General features: G+C 35.2%; 1 protein-coding gene across 1 annotated transcript in view; it reads left to right on the top strand.

Moving 5' to 3' along the window:
- Positions 1 to 13,039, top strand: part of LOC148953206 (post-GPI attachment to proteins factor 2-like) — a 43,471-nt gene extending 30,432 nt beyond the window's left edge. The window contains exon 5 of the mRNA XM_089087570.1: positions 12,747 to 13,039. Within this exon, the coding sequence (XP_088943696.1) occupies positions 12,747 to 12,874 (128 nt within the window). The 3' untranslated portion in view covers positions 12,875 to 13,039. The remainder of the gene's footprint in view (positions 1 to 12,746) is intronic.
- Positions 13,040 to 18,616: the final 5,577 nt, after the last annotated feature.

An 18,616-nucleotide genomic window follows, 5' to 3' on the forward strand; every position in this document is an offset into this window, starting at 1 on the left:
TTATTTAATTTAAACACTTTTTTTTAGATATAATAATGTTTGGTGTGATTGACACAGAATATATTGATCTGAAATATTCCTCATCTGGCATTATTTTCGAAGCAGCTTTCTTACTCCTAGACAATCAACGACGTGAAATTCATTGCTATAAATGGAACATCAGATACAATATGTATAGGTACGAGAAAAACAGATGGAGTCCAACACTAAATTTTATAAATCGAAATGGCTTTTACGCTAAAACCATACGACCACATAATGAAAATGGCTATGAAATAAAAAATGTACAAGAGAAAATTCAGGAAATATGCAGTTTTTTCGGTGTGCAAGCTGTTTATGTTAAGGGAAAAGTGCCAACTGATAAACTCTTACTAGAAAAATGTGATAAAAACATAGCATTATTCAATTTAGAAGACTTCAAATGTGAGAAATACCTGTATTCAGTACATGACCCAGAAGATGAAGTTAGATATTTCGCTCAATGGATACTGGAAAAGATACCTGACATGGAAAAATGCATCAGATATCCAAAGTCCTAAACTTGCTCCTCCTCATATCAAATGGATTAAGCTTCTTTTTTTTTTAATATGTCATTATTTTTTTTTCAAATGTTTTTAAATATGTTTAAGCAATAAATATCTTAAGCCTCAACCGTTTTATTCTTTAGATTAGTCTATCGCCATAAAAATTATACTTTCAGATTCAACATGTCAGGGAACACACTTTCAAGTTCAGCATGTTGGAGAACCCTAAATAGTCACCCCTAAAAAGGTAAGTTTACCCTAAAAAGTTAAAGAATTTCCCTGAAATTACACTTTCAGTTCAATCAGGTCAGGGTACAAACTTTCAGGTTCAGCATGTAGGAGAACCCTAAATGATCATCCTTAAAAAGGTAAGTTAACCCTAAAAGGTTAAAGAATTTCCCTGAAATTACACTTTCAGATCCAACATGTAGGAGAACCCTAAATGCTCATCCCTAAAAAAGGTAAGTTAACCCTAAATGCTTAAAGAATTTCTCTGAAATCACACTTTCAGATTCAGCATGTAGGAGAACCCTAAATGCTCATCCCTAAAAAAGGTAAGTTAACCCTAAACGCTTAAAGAATTTCTCTGAAATCACACTTTCAGGTTAGGTTAGGTAGAACCCCAACCCACACTACCACAACCCCGAAGTAACCCCCGGCCCCAAAGCCCCCGGGACCCCCGGGCAAGTTTCTTTCTTAATGCCCCTTCTAAACCCATTTTACAAGTTGAAGCATTCATCCTTTTCACCCACAACTTTACTTTACAGCTTTTTGGATACCTCAACACCAAGAAATACTTTTCAAAAGGCATTTCAGAGCAAGTTCCTTTCTTAAAGCCCCTTCTAAACCCTTTTTCCAACTTGAAGTACCCATCCGTTTCACCCACAACTTTACTTTACAGCTTTTGGATACCTCAACACCAAGAAATACCTTTCAAAAGGAATTTCAGAGCAAGTTCCTTTCTTAATCTCCCTTCTAAACCCATTTTCCAACTTGAAGTACCCATCCTTCTCATCCACAACTTTACTTTACAGCTTTTTCGATACCTCAACACCAAGGACTTTTCAAAAGGCATTTCAGAGCAAGTTCCTTTCTTAAAGTCCCTTCTAAACCCATTTTCCAACTTGAAGTACCCATCCTTGTCACCCACAACTTTACTTTACAGCTTTTTCGGATACCCCAACACCAAGAAATACTTTTCAAAAGGCATTTCAGAGCAAGTTCCTTTCTTAAAGTCCCTCCTAAACCCATTTTCCAACTTGAAGTACCCATCCTTTTCACCCACAACTATTCTTTTAAGCTTTTAGGATACCTCAACACCAAGAAATACTTTTCAAAAGGCAATTCAGAGCAAGTTTCTTTCTTAATGTCCCTTCTAAACCCATTTTCCAACTTGAAGCATTCAACCTTTTCACCCACAACTTTACTTTACAGCTTTTGAATGCTCCAACACCAAGCAATACTTTTCAAAAGACATTTCAGAGCAAGTTACTTTCTTAATGTCCCTCCAAAACCCATTTTCCAACTTGAAGTACCCATCCGTTTCACCCACAACTTTACTTTACAGCTTTTTGGATATCTCAACATCAATAAATGATTTTTAAAAAGACATTTCAAAGCAATTTCCTTTCTTAATGTACCGTCTAAACCCAGTTTCCAACTTGAATGACCCATTCGTGTCACACACAACTTTAATATACAGATTTTTGTGTAAATAATCACCAAGAAATACTTTTCAAAAGGTATTTCAGAGCAAGTTCTTTTATTAATGGCCCTTCTAAACCCATCTTTCAAGTTGAAGTACCCATTCTTTTCAACCCACAACTTTAATATATAGCTTTTAGAATAACTCAACACCAAGAAATACTTTTCAAAAGACATTTCAAAGCAAGTTCTTTTATTAATTTCACCTCTAAACCCATTTTACAACTTGAAGTACTAATCCTTTTCAACCCAAAACTATAATTTACAGATGTTTGGATACCTCAACAGCAAGAAATAATTTTCAAAAGACATTTCAGAGCAAGTTCCTTTCTTAATACATCTTCTAAACCCATTTTACAAGTTTAAGCATAAATCCTTTTCACCCCCCAACTTTACTTTACACCTTTTTGGATTCCTCAACACCATGAAATACCTTTCAAAAGGCATTTCAGAGCAATTTTTCTTAATGCCCCTTCTAAACCCATTTTACAAGTTGAAGCATTCATCCTTTTCACCCACAACTTTACTTTACAGCTTTTTGGATAACTCAACACCAAGAAATACTTTTCAAAAGGCATTTCAGAGCAAGTTCCTTTCTTAAAGCCCCTTCTAAACCCTTTTTCCAACTTGAAGTACCCATCCGTTTCACCCACAACTTTACTTTACAGCTTTTTGGATACCTCAACACCAAGAAATACCTTTCAAAAGGCATTTCAGAGCAAGTTCCTTTCTTAATCTCCCTTCTAAACCCATTTTCCAACTTGAAGTACCCATCCTTCTCATCCACAACTTTACTTTACAGCTTTTTGGATACCTCAACACCAAGAAATACTTTTCAAAAGGCATTTCAGAGCAAGTTACTTTCTTAAAGTCCCTTCTAAACCCATTTTCCAACTTGAAGTACCCATCTGTGTCACCCACAACTTTACTTTACAGCTTTTTGGATACCTCAACACCAAGAAATACCTTTCAAAAGGCATTTCAGAGCAAGTTCCTTTCTTAATGTCCCTTCTAAACCCATTTTCCAACTTGAAGTACCCATTCTTTTCACCCACAATTTTACTTTACAGCTTTTTGGATATCTCAACACCAAGAAATACCTTTTAAAAAGACATTTCAGAGCAATTTCCTTTCTTAATGTCCATTCTAAACCCATTTTCTAACTTGAAGGACCCATTCTTTTCACCCAAACCTTTAATTTACAGATTTTTGGAAACCTAATCACCAAGAAATACTTTTCAAAAGATATTTCAGAGCAAGTTCTTTTCTTAATGTCCCTTCTAAACCCATTTTTAAAGTGGAAGTACCCATCTTTTTCAACCCACAACTTTAATTTACAGATTTTTTGATACCTCATCACCAAGAAATACCTTTCAAAAGACATTTCAGAGCAACTTCTTTTCTTAATGGCACTTCTAAACCCATTTTACAATTGGAAGTACACATCCTTTTCAAACCAAAACATTAATTTACAGAGGTTTGTATACCTTAACACCTAAAAATACTTTTCAAAAGACTTTTCAGAGCAATTTCTTATCTTAATACACCTTCTAAACCCATTTTACAACTTGAAGTAACCATCCTTTTCACCCCCCAACTTTACTTTACAGCTTTTTGGATACCTCAACACCATGAAATACCTTTCAAAAGGCATTTCAGAGCAATTTTTCTTAATGCCCCTTCTAAACCCATTTACAAATTAAAGCATTCATCCTTTTCACCCATAACTATACTTTACAGCTGTTTGTAGACCTCGACACCAAGAAACAAATCTAAAAAGGCATTTCAGAGGAAAATCCTTTCTTAAAGACCGGTCTAAACAAAATTTACAACTTAAAGCACACATACGAATAAACCGCAACTTTACTATACAGCTTTTGGAATACCTCAACACCAAGAAATACCTTTCAAAGGCATTTCAGAGCAAGTTCCTTTCTTAATGTCCCTTCTAAACCCATTTTTCCAACTTTAAGTACCCATCCTTTTCACCCACAACTTTACTTTACAGCTTTTTGGATACCTCAACACCAAGAAATACTTTTCAAAAGGCATTTCAGAGCAAGTTCCTTTCTTAAAGTCCCTTCTAAACCCATTTTTCTACTTGAAGTACCCATCCGTTTCACCCACAACTTTACTTTACAGCTTTTTGGATACCTCAACACCAAGAAATACCTTTCGAAAGGCATCTCAGAGCAAGTTCCTTTCTTAATGTCCCTTCTAAACCCATTTTCCAACTTGAAGTACCCATCCTTTTCACCCTCAACTTTACTTTTCAGCTTTTTGGATAACTCAACACCAAGAAATACTTTTCAAAAGAAAATTTCCTTTCTTAATGTCCCTTCTAAACCCATTTTCCAACTTGAAGCATTCATCCTTTTCACCCACAACTTTACTTTACAGCTTTTGAATTCTAAAACACCAAGAAATACTTTTCAAAAGACATTTCAGAGCAAGTTACTTTCTTAATGTCCCTTCTAAACCCATTTTCAACCTTGAAGTACCCATCCGTTTCACCCACAACTTTACTTTACAGCTTTTAGGATACCTCAACCCCAAGAAATACTTAGGTTAGGCTAGATTAAATTAGGTTAGATTAGGTTAGGTTATCCTACGTACGCTTCACCTAGGTTAGGTTAGGTGAAAGACAGGCAAAAAGTTAGGTGAATGGTTAGGTTAGGATAGACTAGATTAAGTTAGGTTAGGTTTAGTTAGGTTAGGCTAGGTTAGCCTACGTACGCGCGCGTACGTAGGCTAACCTAGCCTAACCTAACTTAACTTAATCTAGTCTATCCTAACCTAACCATTCACCTAACTTTTTGCCTGTCTTTCACCTAACCTAGGTGAAGCATACTTAGGATAACCTAACCTAATTTAATCTAGCCTAACTTAAGTATTTCTTGGGCTTGAGGTATCCTTAAAGTTGTAAAGTAGAGTTGTGGGTGAAAAAGATAAGTACTTCAAGTTGTAACATGGGTTTAGGAGGGAACACTAAGAAAGTAACTTGTTCTGAAATGTTCTTCGAAAAGTATTTCTTGGTGTTGAGGTATCCACAAAGCTGTAAAGTATAGTTTTGGATGAAAAAGACAAGTACTTCAACTTGTAAAATGGGTTTAGGAGGGACATTAAGAAAGTAACTTGCTCTGAAATGGTCTTTGAAAAGTATTTCTTGGTGTTGAGGTATCCTAAAAGCTGTAAAGTATAGTTTTGGGTGAAAAAGATAAGTACTTCAACTTGTAAAATGGGTTTAGGAGGGACATTAAGAAAGTAACTTGGTCTGAAATGGTCTTTGAAAAGTATTTCTTGGTGTTTAGGTATCCTAAAAGCTGTAAAGTATAGTTTTGGGTGAAAAAGATAAGTACTTCAACTTGTAAAATGGGTTTAGAAGGATCATTAAGAAGTAACTTGCTCTGAAATGGTCTTTGAAAAGTATTTCTTGGTGTTGGGGTATCCAAAAAGCTGTAAAGTATAGTTTTGGGTGAAAAGAATGGACGTTTCAACTTGTAAAATGGGTTTAGACGAGGCATTAAGAAAAATTTCTCTAAAATGCCTTTTAAATGGTACATCTTAGTGGTGTGTTATAAAGCAAGGTTGACAGTACAGTTGGGGGGGTGAACTAGTTTTATGCTTTAACTTCGATATTGGGGGTAGACGGGTGATAATCAAAGAACCTTGCTCTATAAAGTATTTTGCAAAGTATTTCTTGCTGTTAAGGCAAACAAAAATCTGTAATGTAAAGTTGTGGGTTGAAAAGGATGGTTACTTCAACTTGTAAAATGGGTTTAGAAGGGACATTAAGAAAAGAACTTGCTCTGAAATGTCTTTTGAAAAGTATTTCTTGGTGTTGAGGTATTCAAAAAGCTGTAAAGTAGAGTTGTAGGTTGAAAAGAATGGGTACTTCAACTTGTAAAATGGGTTTAGAAGGGACATTAAGAAAAGAACTTACCCTGAAATGTCTTTTGAAAAGTATTTCTTGGTGATGAGGTATACAAAAAGCTGTAAAGTAAAGTTGTGGGTGAAAAGAATGGGTACTTCAAGTTAGAAAATGGGTTTAGAATGGACATTAAGAAAGGAAATTGCTCTGAAATGTCTTTTTAAAAGGTATTTCTTGGTGTTGAGATATCCAAAAAGCTGTAAAGTAAAGTTGTGGGTGAAACGGATGGGTACTTCAAGTTGGAAAATGGGTTTCGAAGGGACATTAAGAAAGGAACTTGCTCTGAAATGCCTTTTGAAAAGTATTTCTTGGTGTTGGAGCATTCAAAAGCTGTAAAGTAAAGTTGTGGGTAAAAAGGATGACTGCTTCAAGTTGGAAAAAGGGTTTAGAATGGGCTTTAAGAAAGAAACTTGCTCTGAAATGCCTTTTGAAAAGTATTTCTTGGTGTTGAGGTATCCAAAAAGCTTAAAAGTAAAGTTGTGGGTGAAAAGGATGGGTACTTCAAGTTGGAAAATGGGTTTAGAAGGGACATTAAGAAAGGAACTTGCTCTGATATGCCTTTTGAAAGGTATTTCTTGGTGTTGAGGTATCCAAAAAAGCTGTAAAGTAAATTTGTGGGTGAAACGGATGGGTACTTCAAGTTGGAAAATGGGTTTAGAAGGGACTTTAAAAAGGAACTTGCTCTGAAATGCCTTTTGAAAAGTATTTCTTGGTGTTGAGGTATCCAAAAAGCTGTAAAGTAAAGTTGTGGATGAGAAGGATGGGTACTTCAAGTTGGAAAATGGGTTTAGAAGGGACATTAAGAAAGGAACTTGCTCTGAAATGCCTTTTGAAAAGTATTTCTTGGTGTTGAGGTATCCAAAAAGCTGTAAAGTAAAGTTGTGGGTGAAACGAATGGGTACTTTAAGTTGGAAAATGTGTTTAGAAGGGGCTTTAAGAAAGGAACTTGCTCTGAAATGCCTTTTGAAAAGTATTTCTTGGTGTTGAGGTATCCAAAAAGCTGTAAAGTAAAGTTGTGGGTGAAAAGGATGAATGCTTCAACTTGTAAAATGGGTTTAGAAGTGGTATTAAGAAAGAAACTTGCTCTGAAATGCCTTTTGAACGGTATTTCTTGGTTTTGAGGTATCCAAAAAGCTGTAAAGTAAAGTTGTGGGTGAAAAGGATGGTAACTTCAACTTGTAAAATGGGCTTAGGCAGGACATTAATAAAATAACTTGTTCTGAAATGCCATTTGAAAAGTATTGCTTGGTGTTGGAGTATTCAAAAAGGCAGTATAGTAAAGTTGAGGGTGAAAGGGTGGGTACTTCAACTAAAATGGGTTTAGGAGGGACATTAAGAAAATAACTTGTTCAGAAATGCCATTTGAAAAGTATTGCTATGTGTTGGGGCATTCAAAAGCTGTAAAGTAATGTTGTGGGTTGAAAAGGATGGGTACTTCAACTTGTAAAATGGGTTTAGGAGGGACATTAAGAAAAGAAATTGTTGTTAAATTCATTGAAAAGTATTGATTGGTGTTGTGGCCTTCAAGAGCTGTGAAGTAATGTTGTGTGTGAAAAGGATGGGTACTTCAATTTGTAAAATGGGCTTAGGAGGGACATTAAGAAGAGGAACTGGTTGTGAAATGCCTTTTGAAAAGTATTGCTTGGAGTTGGAGCATTCAAAAAGCTGTAAAGTAAAGTTGTGGGTGAAAAGGATGGTAACTTCAACTTGTAAAATGGGTTTAGGAAGGACATTAAGAAAATAACTTGTTCTGAAATGCCATTTGAAAAGTATTGCTTGGTGTTGGAGCATTCAAAAGCTGTAAAGTATAGTTGTGGGTGAAAAGTATGGGTACTTCAACTTGTAAAATGGGTTTAGGAAGGATATTAAGAAAATAACTTGTTCTCAAATGCCTTTTGAAAGGTATTTCTTGGTGTTGGAGCATTCAAAAGCTGTAAAGTAAAGTTGTGGGTGAAAAGTATGGGTACTTCAACTTGTAAAACGGGTTTAGGAAGGATATTAAGAAGGAACTTGCTCTGAAATGTCTTTTGAAAAGTTTTGCAGGGTCCGGAGGGTCTTTGGGGGCCCGGGGGGCTTTGGGGCCGGGGGTTACTTCGGGGTTGTGGTTGTGTGGGTCGGTGTCCTACCTAACCTAACCTGAAAGTGTGATTTCAGAGAAATTCTTTAAGCGTTTGGGGTTAACTTACCTTTTTTAGGGATGAGCATTTAGGATTCTCCCATATGATGAACCTGAAAATATGATTTCTGAGAAATTCTTTAAGCTTTTAGGGTTAACTTATCTTTTTTATGGATGAGCATTTAGGGTTCTCATACATGTTGGATCTGAAAGTGTAATTTCAGGGAAATTCTTTAACCTTTTAGGGTTAACTTACCTTTTTAAGGATGAGCATTTAGGGTTCTCCCACATGCTGAACCTGAAAGTTTGTACCCTGACCTGATTGAACTGAAAGTGTAATTTCAGGGAAATTCTTTAACCTTTGAGGGTAAACTTACCGTTTTAGGGGTGACTATTTAGGGTTCTCCAACATTCTGAACTTGAAAGTGTGTTCCCTGACATGTTGAATCTGAAAGTATAATTTTTATGGCGATAGACTAATCTAAAGAATAAAACGGTTGAGGCTTAATATATTTATTGCTTAAACATATTTTAAAACAATTGAAAAAAAAATAATGAAATATTTAAAAAAAAAGAAGCTTAATCCATTTGATATGAGGAAGAGCAAGTTTAGGACTTTGGACATCTGATGCATTTTTGCATGTCAGGTATCTTTTCCGGTATCCATTGAGCGAAATATCTAACTTCATCTTCTGGGTCATGTACTGAATGCAGGCATTTCTCACATTTGAAGTCTTCTAAATTGAATAATGCTATGTTTTTATCACATTTTTCTAGTAAGAGTTTATCAGTTGGCACGTTTCCCTTAACATAAACAGCTTGCACACCGAAAAAACTGCATATTTCCTGAATTTCCTCTTGTACATGTTTTATTTCATAGCCATTTTCATTATTTGGTCGTATGGTTTTAACGTAAAAGCCATTTCAATTTATAAAATTTAGTGTTGGACTTCATCTGTTTTTCTTGTACTTATACATATTGTATCTGATGTTCCATTTATAGAAATGAATTTCACGTCGTTGATTGTCTAGGAGTAAGAAAGCTGCTTCAAAAATAATGACAGATGAGGAATATTTCAGAACAATATATTCTGTGTCAATCACACCAAACATTATTATATCTGAAAAAAAAGTGTTTAAATTAAATAAATATGTAATGTTTCTGAAACTCTAACAAATACAGCTCACTTTCATAGAATAAACTGAGAAGGAGGGAGTGTGTTCAATGATCTCAACTTGAAAACTGTGAAAATGATTGGAAAATAAGTAACGTTTTACATTTCAGTAACCGCCCCTCTGAGTAAATATTTGGAGGGGTCAATTTTCTGAGGAATAACTCAAAGCATTGTTATACGAACATTCAGTTTGAATACGTAAAAAGAGATTGAAGCAGGGTGTAGTAGCTTCTATCACATTTGGAAGGACCATGGATCAATCACCATGTAAAAATTTGTCATATGTAAAGAGAAATCTTTGTCGAAAGCAACCTAAACTCTGAAAATCATAGTTTGATTATAATAAATTCAACTTTTCTCAGAAATAACTCAAAGCATTATTATACGAACGTTCAGTTTTTTATTCAAGGCACAGTTTGTTTTCATTTTACACTGATGGCGATAGAATTGAAGGCAATGCCCCCTCCCTTTTACATAATTTACTTACAACGAAGCTGTTAGAAGCAAGGCATTGCCCCCTCTCCCCCCCTTTTACATAATGTCCTAAATATATTGTTAGACCTTAATTTGAAAATAGTCCATTTCACTTCTGCAAAATATAACATCACGTCTGTGCTTAATTATTGCCTCAAAGTGTTTTAATTTTGGTGGAAGAATAGTTCCTTTTGGCTTGACCGCCTCGTTCGTAAACACAAATGGAAAAGGGTGACAGCTAATTTTAATCTGGCGTAGAGCATTATGTCAAAACCAGAGCGGGTTAATAACAACAGTGATGGAAGTCAATGATTACTTTTAGCTAGGATATAGAACACTTGAAATTGCATAAATTTAAACAATTGATAATTTTTTACTTTGTCGAGAATTTTGTTGTAAAAACAATGATGAGGGGGGGGGGGTTTGGTTGTGAGGGTAAAAAGAATATATTTTATGTTTTCCATCGAGTATAAAGATTGTATAGTGATATTGTATGGTGGGGGATTTACCTGAATATACTGGAGGGTGACCAAGGAAAATAATTTTATTTGAAAATAAAAAACAGGAATTTAACGAAAGGATAATTAATTCTATTTGCGAGAATTTGATTGTAAAAAAAATGGGGGGGGGGGTTGGGTTTTGGGGGTAAAAAGAATATATTTACGTTTTCCGTCGAATAAACTTAAAATAAACTAAAACTAAACTAAAAATCTAAAAGAAAACTAAACATTAAACTAAAACTAAACTAAAATCTAAACTAAACCAAACTAAAACTAAACTAAAATAAAGGTAACAAATAAACTTAAAATAAACTAAAAATCTAAACTAAATAGGTAATAAAATAATAAACTAAAAATCTAAACTAGCCCAACCTGCAATCCTCTTTTTCCAATATTTCCACCCTCCTGATTGACTTAGAAGGAGATGTAAGCAAGCCCTCTGTTTGGCTGAGAAGGAAACACGTGATCTAACTGTTTCCGGGAAACTCATAGCATTTGCCTCGAGCAACAACAACAAATACTATTTCTAGATCATAACATTCGCTGAGAGCAACAACAAGAAGGAAGTGTCATTGAACTGCTCCCATTAGACTCAATAATCCATGAAAGTGAGAAAGTTCCTGTTTTTCCATTCTCACTGACAAAAGACATAAATTGCTGTTGACATCCATGAAAAACATCAAATAAATTGACCAACACACATAACCATCCAAGAAAACAGACATAAATGTGACAAAGTTCCTGTTTTTTCATTCTCACTGACAAAAACCATAAAAACAGACATAAATGTGAGAAAATTCCTGTTTTTCAAATTCTCACTCGTAGATCGTTTTTTATGCGAAAATATCCGTAGATACCATTTTTCCCGAAAAAATATGGAACCTTTTTCGAGAAATAGAATAAATATACACATACACAATTATTACTCAAATATATATATATATATATATATATATATATATATATATATATATATATATATATATATATATATATATATATATATATATATATATATATATATATATATATATATATATATATATATATATATATATATATTGATTTTGAATTGAAGTTATCAAGTATTTTGGGCAATAGGTTGCATAGGCTGCATCAAGACTGGGCTGAGTAATTGTAGACAGAGAAAAGCCAAGACAGATAGTCCAAGTTATTGAGAGGCAAAGGTTTAAATGGCTGGGGCACGGGTAAATGGCAGGAGTATGAATGACTCTCTTATTGGACACATACTTGTCAGGTTAGTTTTTGGAAAGGCATGCCTGCCTAGAGTCTTAGGCATGCTGATCAAGAATTTAAAAAAGAGGCAAACAAGGCACACCCACCCGCCTATGGTCTTAAAAAGGTTGACGAAGAATTTAAAATTGACATAGGACCATAAATTTGCTTGAAATAACAGGCAAAACAATCGTTTAAAGCCATTTTTATCTTTCAAATAGTACCTATTCGTTGCCTAAGCTTAGCCCCACAGTCTGAAAAAAATTTGAATTTTTCACACATTTTTTTAATTTTTGGGTCACTTGCCCGAGACTCTGGGCGGGTGGGCGCCCCCAAATATTGTCCCAAATTCCTCTCTCAATTTTAGCACTTGTTCACGGATGCCCAGCGTCTCCAATCACTTTCCCGATAGTATCTATTCATTGTCTCAGCTCAGTTTAGAAAATCTGAGCCAATTTCCACTTTTTCAAATTTGGGGTCACTTGCCTGAGACTCTGGGCAGGTGAGGTGGGCACCTCCAAAAATTTGTCCAACTTCCACTCTCGCCTTAGAACTTATTCACGGATACCTAAAACCATCAACGGTTCGACTGTTGCCCTAACGGTAACCATGCCATGCTCTACACACATACCGACAATAGTTTTTTGTTTTTGTTTTCCATTTTCACATGGGGTCCCAATCTAGCTCATGTCCATTGCTTAGCATTCAGGCCTTGACAAATAAAGCCCAGATAGTCGAACCCCAACATTCACGGATACCTAACATATGTTGTGAATGAAAGGATTGATTGTTTGACAAAAAGAAAAGAGATTGACAAAATGACAAAAAAAAAGGAAAGAAAAGAGACCTCAGAAGATTTTTGTAGAATTATTAAAATTATAAATTGCGACTGAGATAGTCAGTGTAAAATGCAATTTTATAAGTTCCCTTTAAAAATTTCAAGTAAATGATTTGGTTCCATAGAAAAGTTGGAAACATTGTCTTTTTGTGCGTTGTGTCTTTAATTCTCCTTTAATTCTATTGAACTCGAAGCAACACCATAGGTTGAATAATTTTCTGTGTTTAATTCTATTTTCCCTTTTTCAGTATACACTTGGTTTGCCTTAGCTGAGTATGCTGTTGTCCTTTCCAATATGGCATTCCATGCAACAGCTTATCAAGACTTTTATTATACAAAAGTGGTAATAACAGCGAGGGGAGTGAAGGTTATTTAGTAGCAGTTAATTCTATCCTCAGGACCAATGCAGCTAATAGCTATCGCAATCCAATTCCTCTCACTTCAATTTGTTTATAAAAGTGATAGGATTTTATTGCTATCCTTGTTTTGAAAAATTTAGCTTCATGTTAAACATGTTTTTAATTACACGAGATCTACTAGATTTTATTTTCCAAAACACAAATGATTACAATAGTTCCCGTGTAACTCAACCCAATTTCCCTTCAACCCCTGCAACAAGGTTGGATTGAATAGGGGCTGAGCTGCATGGGGTGGAGTTCAATGGAGGTCAAGTTACACGAACGCCCATTCAAATTATTATGATTGTCATCTTTAGTTTACTTTATAGAAACGACTTATTTGCAACCATCTAAAAATTTTACGGGGAGCCAAATGTTCAAATTTAAATCGTTAATGTATCATGTTCGTCGTGCCCAAAACGATAGAGCGTTTTGGTCCCTTCCTCAACGCCTCGCTCTTTACGATAAAGTTTTTTATTGTTTTGAAAGTTAGAGTTTTGAGAAAGAGTCAAACTCTAGCGTAAAGAGCGAGACGTTGAGTAAGATACAGCCCCTTTCATACACGGAATAATTTCTATTCCTTTTAAATTTTAATGTCGCTCCTACTTTCAGCTAAAAAAAACTTTGTTTTTTTTTCAAATTAATTTCTGAACGTTTTTGAATTAATGCAGGTTTCGAATTTGGCTCACCATACATGAATATTTAAAACAAAATTTGCATATCAATTTTACTTGTTTTTTAACTAATAATAACCTAAGTTTGATTTTTGTTCCAGTTATTTAAGAATGACTCCTGAAAAAAGCTCCTGACAAAGGCTGTTTGATTAGAATAATAAACTCTTTTAGAAGTTAAAAAAAAACTGTAGCGTAAGAGCGAGCTATTGAGGAGAGGCATCCCCCCTTATATACGTAATATTTTCTGCTCGTTTTAAGTTTTAATAATGTTGCTCCTTACTTTCAGTTGAAAAAAACTTGTTTTATTTATTTAATTTCTGATCGTTTTAAATAAAGCTGGAAAATCCAGCACCCCCATCATGGAAATTCTCTTCCCCCATGAAAATATCCTCCCACGTAACCCCCTCCCGCCCCCCGCCCCCACCAGAAAAATCCCCCCTGAAAACGTCTGTATGCTTTCCAATTACCAATACTATATGTAAACAATGGGCAAAGTTCATAACTTGCAGCCCTTCCCCCGGGGACTCTGGGGGAATAAATCGTCCTCAAAGACATAGTTGTTAGATTTTTCGACTACGCTAAACAAAATGGCTATCTCAAAATTTTGATACGGTGACTTTGAGAAAAAATTAGCGTGGGAGGGGGCCTATTTGCCTTCCAATTTTTTTGATCACTTAAAAAGGGCACTAGAACTTCTAATTTCCCTTCGAATGAAACCTCTCGCGACATTCTAGGACCTTTGGGTCGATACGACCCCCCCCCGGGGGAAAAAAATAAAATAAAAACGCATCCATGATCTTTCTTCTGGTAAAAAATACAAAATTTCACATTTTTGCAGAAAGGAGCTTGAAAAGTCTACAGTGTGGTTATCTGACACGCTGAATCTGTTGATTTGATTTTTTATTAAGGTTCTATGACTTTTAGGGGGGGGGGTTTCCTTCTTTTTTCGAAAATAAGGCAAATTTTCTCATGCTCGAAACTTTTGATGGGTTAGACTAAACTTGATGAAACTTATACTTAAAATCAACATAAAAATACAATTGTTTTGATGTATCTATTGGTATCAAAATTCCGATTTTCTAGAGCTTCGGTTACTGTTGAGCCGGGTCGCTCCTTACTTACAGTTCGTTACCACGAACTGTTTGATATGGCTTAAATTATTTAAACTGGAAGTTTAAATAATTTAAACTTAAACTGGAAGCACTGAAGCATTCTCGGTCCCAGTTATGCCTGGTCTCTCCTATCTTTATTGAGTTAAAGTAAATAAAAGAACAAGTTTTTTTTACTGAAAGTAAGGAGCGACATTAAAAATTAAAACGAACAGAAATTATTCCGTATATGAAAGGGGCTGTTCCCTCCTCAACGCAACGCCTTGCTCTTTACCCTAAAGTTTTTTATTGTTTTCAAAAATAGAGATGGGAGAAAAGAGTCAAACTTTAGCGCAAAGAGCGAGGCATTGAGGAGGGGACACCCCTTTCATATATGGAATAATTTCTGTTCGTTTTAAGTTTTAATGTCGCTCCTTACTTTCAGTTAAAAAAACTTGTTTTTTAAAATTTAATTTCGGAACGTTTTTGAATGAATGCAGGTTTTGATTTTTGCTTGCTGTACATGAATAATTTAAACGAAATTTGCATATTAATTTTACTTTTTTGGTTAAATGGCTTTCTCGAAAGTTGTTTAATTTTATTTACGAACGTTTTTATTAGTAATAAATATACGTAACTTACGAATTAACTTACGTAACGAACTTCTATATTCTTATATTTTAATACCTATATCAGGGGGTTTGCCCCCTAATCAATGCCTCACTGACGCTAAAGTTCGAATTTTGTTCCAATTCTTTAAAACTGGCCCCTTAATCACAAAGGCCGCTAATTAGAATAAATAGCTCTGATGAAAGTACAAAAAAAAAACTTTAGCGTAAAGAGTGAGGTAATGATTAGGAGGCGAACCCGATCATATACGTAAGTTTCTATTCGTTGTAAGTTTTGATGTTGCTCCTTACTTTCAGTTGAAAATATTGTTTTTTTAATTTAATTTCTGATCGTTTTTTTTAAATAATGCTGGGAAATCTGGCGTCCCCTTCATAGCAATGTCCCTTCCCCCATGAAAACTTGCTTCGCGGAAAGATCCTCCCACGTAACCCCCGACCCACCCACCCCCACTACTAGAAAAAATCCCCCCTGAAAATGTCTGTATACTTCCCAATAATCAATACTATATATAAACACTGGGTAAAGTTCATAACTTGCAGCCCTTCCCCCGGGGACTGTGGGGGATTAAGTCATCATCAAAGACATAGTTATTATATTTTTCGACCATGCTGAACAAAATGGCTATCTCAAAATTTTGATCGGGTGACTTTGGGAAAAACTGAGCGTGGGAGGAGGCCTAGTTGTCCTCCTGTGGTATTCTAGGACCTCTTGGTCGATACGAACATCCCTGGAATAAAAAAACAAATGACCACGCATCCGTGATCTTTCTTCTGGCAAAAAAATAAAATTCCACATTTTTGCAGATAGGAGCTTGAAACCTCTACAATAGGGTTCTCTGATGCGCTGAATCTGATGGTGTGATTTTTATTAAGGTTCTATGACCTTTATGGATCGTTTCCCCCTTTTTTCGAAAGTAAGGCAAATTTTCTCAGGCGCGTAACTTTTGATGGGTAGGACTAACTTATATATTTGAAATCAGCATCAAAATCTGATTCTTTTGATGTATCTATTGGTATCAAAATTCCGTTTTTTAGAGTTTCGGTTACTATTGAGCCGAATCGCTCCTTACTTACAGTTCGTTACCTCGAACTGTTTGACATGCCTATATAACTGCTGCCAGGGGATAACAATCCGATCAGACAGAAAAATATAAGGTGCGTCCTTTTGCTTGGCCACGTTGATCAAATCAGGTGCACCAATTAAGAGGGGGGGGGCAGAGACACCTCCCTAGATTTGTTAAATGGCATTTTTGTTTCATTGAAAAAATGCCATCCTTTTAGATTTTCAAAATACTTTTTTAAATCTTCATATAAAAATAAAGAAGACTTGCCCCTACACCCGACATTCTAGAGAATTGGGAATCCATATGCTAAAGTGCAGGATAAATTGATACAATTTTAACCAATTGCAGGTTTGAGTTTTGATTAATGTACCTACAAATCATTCTAAGTTTCTTAACACTCGGATTAGTAAACTAAATTTATAACTTTAAGCCAAATTAATGTACAAAGGAGTACTACAATTAAAAAAAAGGATAAAAAAAACAGTTATATTTTTTGAATGTATCAATATATACATCAAGAGAATCAGATTTTTATGCTGGTTTCAAATATATAAGTCTCATCAAGTTTAGTCTTACCCATCAAAAGTAACGAGCATGAAAAAAATTGCCTTATTTTCGAAAAAGGGGGAAACACCCCCTAAAAGTGACAGAATCTTAATGAAAATCAAACCATCAGATTCAGCGTAACAGAAAACCCAACTGTATATGTTTCAAGCTCCTATCTGCAAAGAGGTGGAATTTTGTATTTTTTGCCAGAAGAAATTACACGGTTGCGTGTTTTTTTTTCCCCTGGGGTGATCGTATTGATTCAGTAGCCCTAGAATATCGTGAGAGGGCTCATTCGAACGGAAATTAAAAGTTCTAGTGCCCTTTTCAAGTAACCAAAAATATTGGGAGGGCAACTTGGCCCCCTCCCACGCTCATTTGTTTTCCCGAAGTCACCCAATCAAAATTTTGAGATATCCATTTTGTTCAGCATAGTCGAAAATCTTATAAATATGTCTTTGAGGATGACTTAATCCCCCACAGTCCCCGAGAGAAAAGCTATGAACTTTGAAGTTATGAAGTTTGCCCATTGTTTACATATAGTATTGGTTATTTGGAAGTATACAGAGGTTTTTCAACAGAGATTTTTTTTCGGGTGGCTGGGGGGGTGGGGGTTACGTGGGAGGATTTTTCCATGGAGGATGTTTTCTTGGGAGAAGGGACACTTCTATGAAGGGGGCGCCGGATTTCCCAGCATTATTTAAAAAACGATCAGAAATTAAATAAAAAACACAAGTTTTTTCAACTGAAAGTAAGGAGCAACATTAAAACTTCAAACGACATAAATTATTACGTATATGAGGGAGTTCGCACCCTAGTCAATACTTAGCTCTTTACGCTAAAGTTTTCTTAGTACTTTCAAAAGAGCTATCTATTCTAATTAAGGCTTTTGTGATTCACGGTTTTTTGATTCGAACAAAATTCAAACTTTAGCGTAAAGAGCGAGGTATTGACTAGGGGGGGGGGCCTCATATACCTAATAAAAAATAAGCGATACGGCTCAATAGTAATCGAAACTTTAAACAACGGAATTTTGACGTCAATAAACACATCAAAAGAATAGGCTTATAATCCTGATTCAACATTATAATGAGAAAAGCTTCTCATTAGCTGCGTTCGTTTTCGTCGTTCTATGGAAATCAAATCCTCGGTTTTACAATTAAGCCGTTCGTTTTCGCCGTTCTATGAAATGTTTCGCTAATAAGCCGTTCTTTGAAATGCCGTTCTTCGTTCTTAGTACTGTCGTTCTTTGAACGACGAACTGAGCCTCATACTCAGTTCAACAACTTCAGTTTTACGTTTTGGCGCCAAGTTTTAAATTGAAAAAAACATGACAGAAAACAAGTTTATTGATTTAACTTTGTAGATTTTGTTGATGAGATCTTTCATCTAAAAAATGGTAGTGATTTGTTTTTGTTTATGTGGCACAGTTTTTAAATCTTCAGCAAGTTCTGGAAGCATTTTTGGCATAAATTGCTTTCCAAACTTTCAAAAATTCCTTAGGGGTCACTTGGAAACATCATGGGAGGGATTTCTAGATATCTTAGATTACACCTAATACTAAGAAACTCCAGCTAACCCCAGGTTGCAATACCCTTAGGAATATGTTCAATTATTCAAACATCTTAAGCTTAAAATTTAGAAAGGACACTTGGCTGATTAAGTGTTAGGCTAAGTGCCACAACTATGAATATTGTCCATATTATGGAGTAAAAAATA

Source organism: Artemia sp. Qi Xiang Cuo, chromosome 4 (assembly GCF_049724085.1).
Source record: "Artemia sp. Qi Xiang Cuo chromosome 4, ASM4972408v1, whole genome shotgun sequence".
Lineage (NCBI taxonomy): Eukaryota > Metazoa > Arthropoda > Branchiopoda > Anostraca > Artemiidae > Artemia > Artemia sp. Qi Xiang Cuo.